The sequence below is a fragment of the Martes martes genome, assembly GCF_963455335.1.
Source record: "Martes martes genome assembly, chromosome: 10".
NCBI lineage: Eukaryota > Metazoa > Chordata > Mammalia > Carnivora > Mustelidae > Martes > Martes martes.
In genome coordinates, this window is record NC_137898.1 from 55,890,871 (window position 1) to 55,903,257 (window position 12,387).

Below are 12,387 nucleotides of genomic sequence, written 5' to 3' on the forward strand. Positions count from 1 at the left end.
CTTATCTTTCCCCTCCTCTTCTTTATATTTTTTGCGTTCTGACTTCCATCCCATTTCATTCTCTTCCTTTCTGTTGGTGAGTCCCTCCCACCCTTCCTCCCTCCTCTTTTTCCTCTCTCCCTCCCTCCCTCTCTACCTCCCTCCTTCCATCTAGCTGTGTTAGAGAGCATGTATCTGTAGGTCAATTAATATTATTTTGAATTCAGAAAAGACAAAAATTCCCTTTGAATCTTCACTTCTAGGTCTAACTCTACTTTTTTCCTGACGACACAGTTGGAAATTTCTGCACCTGCTTTTTCCCAGAAACCCTGTCCGACTTAACCTGGTTGAAAATAATAAAGCTTCATTGCAAATCCTCTGCATTCTTTCTTTGGTCATATCACAGTTTTAAATAATCATGTTATAGGTATCTGATAATTTTTTCTTTCTCTCTCATTAAATTGTTTCCATTAAATCCATGCTTCCCTGATCTATTTCAGTAGATGGTAGAGAAAAACATTCATTAATTTTTCATTCTTTCAATGGACATTTATTTCAGCAAAGGAATGAAAAGAAAAAGTTTTGTTACTAGAAGTATTTATCCAAAGAAGGAAAAAGAAACCAAGTTAAAAGTATGGCAAAACATTTATTCATTCCAACCACTTACAAATATCTCTAGAGACAAAGTGAAGACCCACATAGAGTAAACTTGATAATATTTCTGTTCTCTAGACCTTAGTTTTCTTATCTATGAAGTGGAAGAACTATATGAGTTAAATGCTGAGACACATTTCACTGTATCAGACTATAGCATTTGCACATGAATGAGAGTGGTAGTATACTTATGGAAACCACTGCTGAAGGGGGATGAACTGGGGAGAGAAAGCAGGGATTCTGAGTCAAGACAGGACACCTAGAACGCCACCCTCAGGGCAACTGAAGGGAACTGAGGAATGAGGATGTAACCTACATTACACAAACCAATAAGGTTCTGCTCTGTCCTGGGCCAATCTGCTCACAGCAGCAGGGAGGGCAGATCAAGGATGGATATAAAAGGAAGAACAGGGCCAGTTGCTCCTTATACTTGCTTCTGACACAACCGTGTTCACTAGCAACCACAAGGAGACACCATGGTGCATCTGACTGGTGAGGAGAAGGCTGCCGTCACCGCCCTGTGGGGCAAGGTGAACGTGGACGAAGTTGGTGGTGAGGCCCTGGGCAGGTTGGTATCCAGGTGGCACAGCAGGCTGACAGAGAGTGAATGGAAGCTGGGCTGGTGGAAATGGCTCAGTCCCCTGGGTTTCTGATGGGCTCTGACCCCTCTGCCCTCTGTGCTGTTGTCACCCCTCAGGCTGCTGGTCGTCTACCCCTGGACTCAGAGGTTCTTTGACTCCTTTGGGGACCTGTCCACTCCTGATGCTGTTATGAGCAACCCCAAGGTCAAGGCCCATGGCAAGAAGGTGCTGAACTCCTTTAGCGAAGGCCTGAAGAATCTGGACAACCTCAAGGGCACCTTCGCTAAGCTCAGTGAGCTGCACTGCGACAAGCTGCACGTGGATCCTGAGAACTTCAAGGTGAGTCCAGGATGTGCTCCGTTTTCTTCCTTTGCGCTTTCTAGTCTTTCACTCTGCTTCTTTTGCCTACCTCTTCTCCCCTCACCTTTCTGTAGTAGGTATCATCATGGGATGCTTGTCAAAATTTACATAATGTCATATGTTTTCTTTCAGTATTCCATATTGTTTCCTTTCTCCCAAACTTTTATTGCATCAAGCTCTTCACTTAATTACTAATCTGTTGCCCCTCTCTATTCCCCTTAACTTGTTTCCCCTACTCAATACCCACATTATGCACACTAGCTCTCATCTTCTCCTTCTATGCTTGGAAAATTCTTTCTGTCTCTCCATATGGGGACTGGCAGGGCTCCTCCAAGTAGAGGCTACAAATCATCTCAAAATTAAAGGGTAATTGGACATGTGCTGTGATGAGCATAGGGTGTTATACGCAACTAATGAGTCACTGAAAATTGTATCAAAAATGAATGATGTATTATATGTTAGCTAATTGAATTTAAAAAAGAAAAAAGGAAAAGTGCATTTTTAGAGTCAAGATTCAGTGGAAAAGAAAGAAAATATCTGAAGATGATGGACCAGAAGTAGAGAAGTAGGGCAGTGAGTAGTTTCTAAAAGACATCCCAGCACCATACTAATTAATCAATTAATTATTAAGCATATGTATAATTATACACACACACACACACACACACACGTGTGTGTGTGTGTGTGTGTGTGTATACTCGTTTATGTTGATGGCGATAACCTGAAGATTGGTTTGGGCTGGAATGCGGAGTGTGGGTAGAAAAAAAAATGACGGTTGGCTCAGTTTCTCAGAAGCTCAGCTTGATTTCTCTCTTAATCACGTATCTATGTCTATGTCTATCTTCCCCACAGCTCCTGGGCAACGTGCTGGTGTGTGTGCTGGCTCACCACTTTGGCAAGGAATTCACCCCTCAGGTGCAGGCTGCCTATCAGAAGGTGGTGGCCGGTGTGGCCAATGCCCTGGCTCACAAGTACCATTGAGACCCTGGCCTGTTTCCTGGTGACCACTGGAAGACCGTGTTTCCCTAAATTCTGTCTTCTGAACTGGGGGAAATAAAGTCCACCATCAAGGGTAGGGTTTCTGCCTAATAAAGAACCTTCAGCTCATCTTCCTGATGCATTTCACTTCTTTTATTTTATTTTATTTTATTATCTGTCTGGGTATATGGCACATCCCTGAGGGTCTACAGATAGGGTGTTTTCCTGTCTTGTTCCAAGAGGTCTAGGGAAATTAGAATGGAAGGGGACCATACATCATACACATCACCAGTGGTTGACACTTCGCCCTCCAGAGCATAGACATGGTCAAGAAGGTTTTAAACATAGAGAGAATACTGGCATTGCAAGGGCCCTATGGAAGACTTGCAACCTCAGACACAGCCCTCAGGCTAATGCTTTGGCCTGTTTCCTACAATTAGTGAAAAAGATGGTGCTCAAATAGAGACATAATGAATGATCAAGGCATTGTTGTGTTTCCTTTTCCCTTGCTTCCCTTGCCCACAGTGTGGCCAGCAATAGCCTGCTCCATCAAGTGTGCCTGCTCTAAGGAATATCCTCCCTCTTTTACTTGACCCAGACTCGTCCATAAATAATGCCTGCCCCCACCTTCCCATTCCAGACAAACTGCATGCTTACCCGTCACTTGTGATCCCTTGCACCCTGGCCTGAACGCACTTTCCAACATTGTCTAAGAAAATCTTTCCAAACCCTTCCCCTCTTCCTATTTTTTCACATTTCTTCTTATCCCTCACACTCATACCTTATGCTCTTAAAACACTGCTGCCTATTTCATACTGTCCAATGGGACTACCATGCCTTGTGACTTTCCGTCATAAGCAGGAGATGAATATTTATTAACTGAAGTGATTGGTGAGAGAATAAATGAATGAATGAATGAATGAATGAGTGATTTTTCTCTGTCTTAGAACTGCTGGAACTAGAGGACAATCTGAACCAGGGACCATCGGAGAGGTCATTTGATGTTGATGCTCCAGTACACAAAAAGGAAAGGGAACCACTGATTAGACATTTGCTTTCTGTTTGGAGCCCATCGGACATTTGGTCTTATGAACTTATGCCTTGTATATTTGTAAAGGCTCCCAGACTGAAGCCAAGACTCTGCTTCTAGGATGCACAGTTTCAAATTTAACTTGAGAAAAATTGTCCCTTTGCTTGCCATAAATCAACACCTTGGCCCACATAGTGGTATCAACAAAATCTAATTCTGAATGGTGATCTGAGCCCACGAGAGGAAATATTTGTGTGGTGATTATAGACTGAGACATTAATCATTCTGTAATTATTAGCACATATTTTATCAATCTCCTGGCTAGATTGTACTTGCCAGGTCCATCCTGATTCAAAACATCAAAGTATAAACATTTGGCAAACTGGAGAAAAGGGGAAAAAAGTTCCTTATGTCTCTTTCTTGGGAACTTAGGGTGTGTGTGTATGTGTGTGCATGAACATCTGTGTGTGTGCGTGTTCACTCGTGGGGGCATGTTCACGTGTGTGTATGTGTGCTGTTTAGTGTTCACTGCGGCTGGGACCAACCTAAAGCACACATCCTGTGAGACCCTTCACAGGGTCGAAGTAAGGTTAAAGTGGTCAAGATGGCAGTGGGTCAAGAAGCTTTCTAGAATACTTGAATGTTGATCTGGATGAGAGACTGAGGCCCAGAACATAATAACATTTATCAGTTTATTCTTATTTTCATCCGCTATATCTGACTTTTGATGTGTTATTATAACTTGAAGACTGTCCCTGCGGGGTAATGGGTTAAGAAAAGGAGAAGTCTGTCTCCCTCTACAGTCATGCTAAGCAGCAACGGTGATGGGAGAGAGAACAGCAACTCCTGTCCTCAAGCCAGGAGCAAGGTGGACGCAGCAGTTGCCAGTGCAAAAGCTTGGTCCCCAGGTCATTCATGGCAAAGAAGGCTGAGAGAGGAAGAGACAAGAAAACATAGGGGATCTCTTTCTGAGTACAGAGAATAGTAGGGGAAGTCCAAGTAGATGCCAGTTTCTTTCAGTCAAGATGGAAAAGCTGGGGCCTTTACAGGAAAGTATAAGCCTATATAATACTGTTATTTAGAAAGCTCTGTGAATTTCTCATGACAGTGTTTCCTGCAAAACACATGTCCAAACTTCCCTAGAAGACCTCCCTTTGCACACTTATACCTGAACTCTGACATCAGGGTTGTGAAATAGAGTCCTGAGAACAACAGTCTGGATGTAAAACAATGGTAAAGCTAATGAAGTTTTAAATTTAGTAAAATGAAACTCAAAGTCCAAAGCTCAATGTGTGTGTGTGTGTGTGTGTGTGTGTCTGTATTTTTAAACATTTAACACACTGGAAGGTCCCCTCTTCCTGGAAGTCAGCATGTGGAATCTTGCCCCAGGAATAGACCAGTAGTAAGAACATCTTTGCTTAAGGGTTTTAGAGAAGAATGAATACAAAGAGAAAATGCTAGAACTGGGCATGTAATTCTGACCTAACCTCCAGATTGCCAGACGAGAACCAAGCCTTTCCTACATATCTGAGAATGATCAAGGAGAGGTTGTTCACAAATACTGGCTGGGGTTTGGGACAAGTGAAAAGGGAGAGAAATCCTTACACACTTAGCAATGATGGAGAAAGTAGTTTAGGGAATGGAGCAATGGCAGTGGGAATACAGGGAGTTCATTTCAAACAACTAGAAATAGAGAAGTCCTTCTCTTCTGGTTCACCTAGAAATGTTTTTGTAGTTGGGGTTTCTGAGTGTTAGAGGTAAAAGGATGAAAAATTTCTGTTAAATATTTGTCGCCAACAAAGACAAGCAAGGTGATTTTAAACATCGGGGTGCCTGGATCAAAATAAGATTCTAAGATGGGAGAAACACTGTAAGTTAAAAAATGCATGGCCTGGGGCACCTGGGTGGCTCAGTGGGTTAAAGCCTCTGTCTTTGGCTCAGGTTATGATCCCAGAGTCCTGGGATAGAGCCCTGCATCGGGCTCTCTGCTTGGCAGGGAGCCTGCTTCTCCCTCTCACTCTGTCTGCCTCTCTGCCTACTCGTGATCTCTGTCTGTGAAATAAATAAATAAAATCTTAAAAAAAATGCATGGCCCTTTCCTTGATGAAAGAAAATGGGAATTCAGGAGCAGGCTAAGCTGCGAGAGGTACAGGTGATGGGAAGCTGGAAGAAGAACCAGCAGGGCCTTCCAGAACTCCGAGATCCTATGCTGAACTCAGAAAGGCTTGCTGTTTTGGCTTTTCTTTCTTTCTTTCCTTCTTTCTTTCTTTCTTTCTTTCTTTCTTTCTTTTTAATTAAATTAAATTTGATTTTTTTCAGTGTTCCAAAATTCATTGTTTATGCACCACACCCAGAGCTCCATGCAATACGTGCCCTCCATAATACCCACCACCAGGCTCACCTAACCCACCACCTCCCTCCCCTCCAAAACCCTCAGTTTGTTTCTCAGAGTCCACAGTCTCTCATGGTTTGTATCCCCCTCCGATTTTCCCCAACTCACGTCTCCTCTCCATCTCCCAATGTCTTCCATGTTATTCCTTATGCTCCACAAGTAAGTGAAGCCATATGATAATTTACTCTCTCTGCTTGACTTATTTTGCTTTTCTTACGGTATCTTTTATTGGTAAGGAGCAGAACTCTCTGGCTTTTCTTTGTCTAAGAAGTTAGTCTTCAGAACACATGACATGCAGGAGAGAAATGTAGGTGAAGGATATTAGAAAAGCTGTAGGGATAGAAGGATACAAGCTAGTAAAAAAAGACTGAAGCAAACAAAAATATGTAGAGAAAATGAGATTATAGGTGATGAATTTGAGTAAAAGAAATTCTTACATACGTAGCATTCTTAGTGGTCTAGGGGGAAAAAATTTGAGCCAAAGCCAGAGTGCCTTTCCTTCCCCTCATTTCAAGTTACAGAGAAGCTTCTCTATAACTCCAGGAAGAAACCATTTTTTTTTTTATGTCTCGGGTTAATTAAAAGCATTGCTTCCCTCAGTTTTACCAATAATTTTGGTTTATAATTGATTTTTGTGTTATTTTATTTCTTAGTATGTCAAGAGATCTCTATGTTTTCATCTGTGGATCCACAAAAGCTGATAGAATTGTTATTTCACAGGACACTCTTGATTCATATGTAATTCAATTTTCAAATCATCATTTGTTTGACTATATGACTAAATAAATAAATGAATGAATGAATGTGTTTTTTGTTTTCTTCCTAGGATGATTTAATCCGAACTAAGAGAAGGAAGATATACTTAGAACTGTGGGGGTGCCTGGGTGACTCAGTGGGTTATGTCTCTGCCTTCGGCTCACCATGATCTCAGGGTCCTGGGATTGAGCCCCGCATTGGGCTCTCTGCTTGGTGGGGAGCCTACTTCCCCCTCTCTCTGCCTACTTGTGATTTCTCTCTGTCAAATAAATAAATAAAATCTTAAAAAAAAAAAAAAAGAGCTGTGCCTGAGGTTCCATCCATGGTATCCTTGTAATTATTTTGCTCATTCTGAAGACACTGGAGGAGATCCATCCATATGCTTTTAAGTAGAACCACAGTGCATGGGTGTCTTGTACTTTCTGGACCCGGGATTCTTCAGTTGTGTAATAATAAAACTGAGGGGTACCTGGGTGGCTCAGTGGGTTCAGCCTCTGCCTTCAGCTCAGGTCAGGATCTCAGGGTCCTGGGATCGAGTCCCGAATCGGGCTGTCTGCTCGGCAGGGAGACTGCTTCCTCCTCTCTCTCTCTCTGCCTGTCTCTCTGCCTACTAGTGATCTCTGTCTGTCAAATAAATAAATAAAATCTTAAAAAAATGTTTAAAATAATAAAACTGAGGAGCACTCTCTAAGAGATTACGAGGTTGTGATTCTCAAAATTGTAAGATTATGTTTGCCAAAGAGAATGATTTTAGCAGAAACTTTATTGTTAAGATGGGGCCTAGAGATCCCTAGAGAGAAGACAGAGGTCTGAATTCAGACTCACAAGAAGGTGTCAGAATTGCCAAGGAGAGGGATGGCACTCACCATTCATGCCTCACCCTGCAGAACCACACCCAGGCCTGGGCCAATCTCACAGCAGCAGGGAGGGCAGATCAAGGATGGATATAAAAGGAAGAACAGGGCCAGTTGCTCCTTATACTTGCTTCTGACACAACCGTGTTCACTAGCAACCACAAGGAGACACCATGGTGCATCTGACTGGTGAGGAGAAGGCTGCCGTCACCGCCCTGTGGGGCAAGGTGAACGTGGACGAAGTTGGTGGTGAGGCCCTGGGCAGGTTGGTATCCAGGTGGCACAGCAGGCTGACAGAGAGTGAATGGAAGCTGGGCTGGTGGAAATGGCTCAGTCCCCTGGGTTTCTGATGGGCTCTGACCCCTCTGCCCTCTGTGCTGTTGTCACCCCTCAGGCTGCTGGTCGTCTACCCCTGGACTCAGAGGTTCTTTGACTCCTTTGGGGACCTGTCCACTCCTGATGCTGTTATGAGCAACCCCAAGGTCAAGGCCCATGGCAAGAAGGTGCTGAACTCCTTTAGCGAAGGCCTGAAGAATCTGGACAACCTCAAGGGCACCTTCGCTAAGCTCAGTGAGCTGCACTGCGACAAGCTGCACGTGGATCCTGAGAACTTCAAGGTGAGTCCAGGATGTGCTCCGTTTTCTTCCTTTGCGCTTTCTAGTCTTTCACTCTGCTTCTTTTGCCTACCTCTTCTCCTCTCACCTTCCTGTAGTAGGTATCATCATGGGATGCTTGTCAAAATTTACATAATGTCTTATGTTTTCTTTCAGTATTCCATATTGTTTCCTTTCTCCCAAACTTTTATTGCATCAAGCTCTTCACTTAATTACTAATCTGTTGCCCCTCTCTATTCCCCTTAACTTGTTTCCCCTACTCAATACCCACATTATGCACACTAGCTCTCATCTTCTCCTTCTATGCTTGGAAAATTCTTTCTGTCTCTCCATATGGGGACTGGCAGGGCTCCTCCAAGTAGAGGCTACAAATCATCTCAAAATTAAAGGGTAATTGGACATGTGCTGTGATGAGCATAGGGTGTTATACGCAACTAATGAGTCACTGAAAATTGTATCAAAAATGAATGATGTATTATATGTTAGCTAATTGAATTTAAAAAAGAAAAAAGGAAAAGTGCATTTTTAGAGTCAAGATTCAGTGGAAAAGAAAGGAAATATCTGAAGATGATGGACCAGAAGTAGAGAAGTAGGGCAGTGAGTATTTCTAAAAGACATCCCAGCACCATACTAATTAATCAATTAATTATTAAGCATATGTATAAAATATACTATATATATACACATATATATATATATATATATATATATATATATATGTAGACACACACACACACACATACACATACACATTTATGCTGATGGCAATAAACCTGATTGGTTTGGGCTGGAGTGTGGAGTGTGGGTAGAAAAAAAAATGACGGTTAGCTCAGTTTCTCAGAAGCTCAGCTTGATTTCTCTCTTAATCACGTATCTATGTCTATGTCTATCTTCCCCACAGCTCCTGGGCAACGTGCTGGTGTGTGTGCTGGCTCACCACTTTGGCAAGGAATTCACCCCTCAGGTGCAGGCTGCCTATCAGAAGGTGGTGGCCGGTGTGGCCAATGCCCTGGCTCACAAGTACCATTGAGACCCTGGCCTGTTTCCTGGTGACCACTGGAAGACCGTGTTTCCCTAAATTCTGTCTTCTGAACTGGGGGAAATAAAGTCCACCATCAAGGGTAGGGTTTCTGCCTAATAAAGAACCTTCAGCTCATCTTCCTGATGCATTTCACTTCTTTTATTTTATTTTATTTTATTATCTGTCTGGGTATATGGCACATCCCTGAGGGTCTACAGATAGGGTGTTTTCCTGTCTTGTTCCAAGAGGTCTAGGGAAATTAGAATGGAAGGGGACCATACATCATACACATCACCAGTGGTTGACACTTCGCCCTCCAGAGCATAGACATGGTCAAGAAGGTTTTAAACATAGAGAGAATACTGGCATTGCAAGGGCCCTATGGAAGACTTGCAACCTCAGACACAGCCCTCAGGCTAATGCTTTGGCCTGTTTCCTACAATTAGTGAAAAAGATGGTGCTCAAATAGAGACATAATGAATGATCAAGGCATTGTTGTGTTTCCTTTTCCCTTGCTTCCCTTGCCCACAGTGTGGCCAGCAATAGCCTGCTCCATCAAGTGTGCCTGCTCTAAGGAATATCCTCCCTCTTTTACTTGACCCAGACTCGTCCATAAATAATGCCTGCCCCCACCTTCCCATTCCAGACAAACTGCATGCTTACCCGTCACTTGTGATCCCTTGCACCCTGGTCTGAACGCACTTTCCAACATTGTCTAAGAAAATCTTTCCAAACCCTTCCCCTCTTCCTATTTTTTCACATTTCTTCTTATCCCTCTCACTCATACCTTATGCTCTTAAAACACTGCTGCCTATTTCATACTGTCCAATGGGACTACCATGCCTTGTGACTTTCCGTCATAAGCAGGAGATGAATATTTATTAACTGAAGTGGTTGGTGAGAGAATAAATGAATGAATGAATGAATGAGTGATTTTTCTCTGTCTTAGAACTCCTGGAACTAGAGGACAATCTGAACCAGGGACCATCGGAGAGACGTCCTTTTGTATTAATGCTCCAGTACACAAAGAGGAAAGGGAAACACTGATCAGACATTTGCTTTCTGTTTGGAGCCCATTGGACATTTGGTCTTATGAACTAATGCCTTGTATATTTGTAAAGGCTCCCAGACTGAAGCCAAGACTCTGCTTCTAGGATGCACAGTTTCAAATTTAACTTGAGAAAAATGTCTCTTTGCCATTCATGAGAAAATTGAAGAGACACCCTCTGTTAGATTACTAGGTTGTGATTTTCAAAATTGTAAGAATATTGTTGCCAAGGAGAATTTTTTTTTTTTTTTTTTTTTTTTTAGCAATTTGTATTGCTGATAGGACTTAGGGATCTCTTGAAAGACGACAACAGGTCTGAATTCAGACTCATAAGCCAGTGTCAGAACTGCCAAGAAGAGGAATGGCAGTTGCAGAACCACACCCAGACATGGGCCAATCTCACAGCCACAGGGAGGGCAAGATCAGGGCTGGGCACAAAAGGAAGAGCAGGGCCAGCTGCTGCTTCCACTTGTTTTCGACACAGCCATGTTCCCTAGTAACCACAGACAGACACTATGGTGCATCTGACTGCTGAGGAGAAGGCTGCTGTTTTCAGCCTTCAGGGCAAGGTGAAGGTGGATGTAGTTGGTGGTGAGGCCCTGGGCAGGTTGGTCTCCAGGTGGCAAAGCGGGCTGATGACTTGAAGCTGGGCTGGCGGAAATGGCTCAGTCCCCTGGGTTTCTGACGGGCTCTGACTCCTCTGCCCTCTGTGCTGTTGTCACCCCTCAGGCTGCTGGTCGTCTACCCTTGGACTCAGAGGTTCTTTGACTCCTTTGGGGACCTGTCCTCTCCTGATGCTGTTATGAGCAACCGCAAGGTGAAGGCCCATGGCAAGAAGGTAGTGAACTCCCTTATTAATGGCCTGAAGAATCTGGACAACCTCAAGGGCGCCTTTGCTAAGCTCAGTGAGCTGCACTGTGACAAACTGCACGTGGATCCTGAGAACTTCAAGGTGAGTCTGCAGATCCCCAATGTTCTCCTTCTTCCTTTTTAAGGTCAAGCTGATGGTATTCAGAAAGAGTATGGGCGTTAGGTGCTGTTTAGAGGGAGAAGGAGGTATTCTAATAGCATTAGTATGGACTCTTCAGGACTGTGGGTATTTTTGTTTTGTTTTGTTTTTCCTTTTACCCTGTTTCTCACAATTGTTTCCTCTTATTCTCTTTTTGTTCTCTGCAATGTGTTTTCTTCATTGTTCTGATTAAACTTTCGAGTGTTTATTTACAAAGTGCTTTTAATCCATTCCAAATCATTTTTTCTAATACCTTTTCCATTGTTTCTTCCTTTGAAAATAAGGAGGATAAAATCTGATTGCTTCTTTGCCTAGGTGGAAAGAATAACCATAATAATTTAAGCTTGGGATTAAGGCAGAAGGAGAGAAACATTTCTAAATGTTAAAATCAGGCTGATATGGTTGGAGTCACATAGAGAGTAACATCCGAGATCCAGCTCTCTTTCTACTTATATTCTAGGGGCACAGCTTGGGGCTGTGGATGGGCTGGAAAATGCTGAGTCTCATCTGAGTCTGTTGGCTAACCAGGCTCATGTCTCTTGTCTTCTCCCCACAGCTCCTGGGCAACGTGCTGGTGTGTGTGCTGGCCCGCCACTTTGGCAAGGAATTCACCCCACAGGTTCAGGCTGTCTTTCAGAAGGTGCTGGCTGGTGTGGCCAATGCCCTGGCCCACAAATACCACTAAGCTCCCTTTCCTGTTTTCCAGGAATAGTCCTTTGGTTCCCCAGAACCCAACACCCAAACTTGGGGAAATTGTGAAGTGCTTTGAGCACCTGGCTCTTGCTTAATAAAGAACATTTCTTTTCATTGCACTGGTGTATTTAAATTATCCCTGTGTCTCTCGCTGGAATTGTTCAAGACATGGGAGGGCAAGGAGTTTAAGACATAAAGAAATGAGGGGCAAGTTCAGATCTTGGGAAAATATATCTATATTTTGGACTTCATGAAAGGAGAGGTTGTAAATAGTCAAATATGTGGGAAACAGACCCTGCAGACAATTTTGACTTTCCCTTAGAAAAGGATTCAGGTTGTGGCTTGATTTGGGGTCCAGATTTTTCCTATCATTTATTTAAATCAAATCTTTATTTAGCTTTTCCTTTTATATGTTCTT

General features: G+C 43.1%; 3 protein-coding genes across 3 annotated transcripts; all 3 read left to right on the forward strand.

Moving 5' to 3' along the window:
• Nucleotides 1–977: 977 nt before the first annotated feature.
• LOC308350138 (hemoglobin subunit beta) lies at nucleotides 978–2,681 on the forward strand. Its single transcript, XM_080815141.1, has 3 exons — nucleotides 978–1,201; nucleotides 1,331–1,553; nucleotides 2,427–2,681. The coding sequence occupies exons 1-3, from the start codon at nucleotides 1,110–1,112 to the stop codon at nucleotides 2,553–2,555; spliced, it is 444 nt and encodes a 147-aa protein (XP_080671267.1). The 5' UTR covers nucleotides 978–1,109; the 3' UTR covers nucleotides 2,556–2,681.
• A 4,985-nt stretch (nucleotides 2,682–7,666) lies between these two features.
• Nucleotides 7,667–9,354, forward strand: LOC308350139 (hemoglobin subunit beta). Its single transcript, XM_080815142.1, has 3 exons — nucleotides 7,667–7,849; nucleotides 7,979–8,201; nucleotides 9,100–9,354. The coding sequence occupies exons 1-3, from the start codon at nucleotides 7,758–7,760 to the stop codon at nucleotides 9,226–9,228; spliced, it is 444 nt and encodes a 147-aa protein (XP_080671268.1). The 5' UTR covers nucleotides 7,667–7,757; the 3' UTR covers nucleotides 9,229–9,354.
• Nucleotides 9,355–10,732: 1,378 nt separating this feature from the next.
• LOC308350141 (hemoglobin subunit beta-like) lies at nucleotides 10,733–12,088 on the forward strand. The gene is made up of 3 exons (XM_080815144.1): nucleotides 10,733–10,874; nucleotides 10,997–11,219; nucleotides 11,833–12,088. Exons 1-3 carry the CDS (start codon nucleotides 10,783–10,785, stop codon nucleotides 11,959–11,961), a joined length of 444 nt encoding a protein of 147 aa, XP_080671270.1. The 5' UTR covers nucleotides 10,733–10,782; the 3' UTR covers nucleotides 11,962–12,088.
• The last annotated feature ends 299 nt before the right edge of the window (nucleotides 12,089–12,387 follow it).

Bases quoted from the DNA above. Each gene is read 5' to 3' on its own strand.
- LOC308350138 (XM_080815141.1), top strand. From the start codon at position 1,110: ATGGTGCATCTGACTGGTGAGGAGAAGGCTGCCGTCACCGCCCTGTGG. The intron at 1,202-1,330 runs GTTGGTATCCAG...GTCACCCCTCAG, and splicing joins GGTGGTGAGGCCCTGGGCAG to GCTGCTGGTCGTCTACCCCT. The intron at 1,554-2,426 runs GTGAGTCCAGGA...TCTTCCCCACAG, and splicing joins TGGATCCTGAGAACTTCAAG to CTCCTGGGCAACGTGCTGGT.
- LOC308350139 (XM_080815142.1), top strand. From the start codon at position 7,758: ATGGTGCATCTGACTGGTGAGGAGAAGGCTGCCGTCACCGCCCTGTGG. The intron at 7,850-7,978 runs GTTGGTATCCAG...GTCACCCCTCAG, and splicing joins GGTGGTGAGGCCCTGGGCAG to GCTGCTGGTCGTCTACCCCT. The intron at 8,202-9,099 runs GTGAGTCCAGGA...TCTTCCCCACAG, and splicing joins TGGATCCTGAGAACTTCAAG to CTCCTGGGCAACGTGCTGGT.
- LOC308350141 (XM_080815144.1), top strand. From the start codon at position 10,783: ATGGTGCATCTGACTGCTGAGGAGAAGGCTGCTGTTTTCAGCCTTCAG. The intron at 10,875-10,996 runs GTTGGTCTCCAG...GTCACCCCTCAG, and splicing joins GGTGGTGAGGCCCTGGGCAG to GCTGCTGGTCGTCTACCCTT. The intron at 11,220-11,832 runs GTGAGTCTGCAG...TTCTCCCCACAG, and splicing joins TGGATCCTGAGAACTTCAAG to CTCCTGGGCAACGTGCTGGT.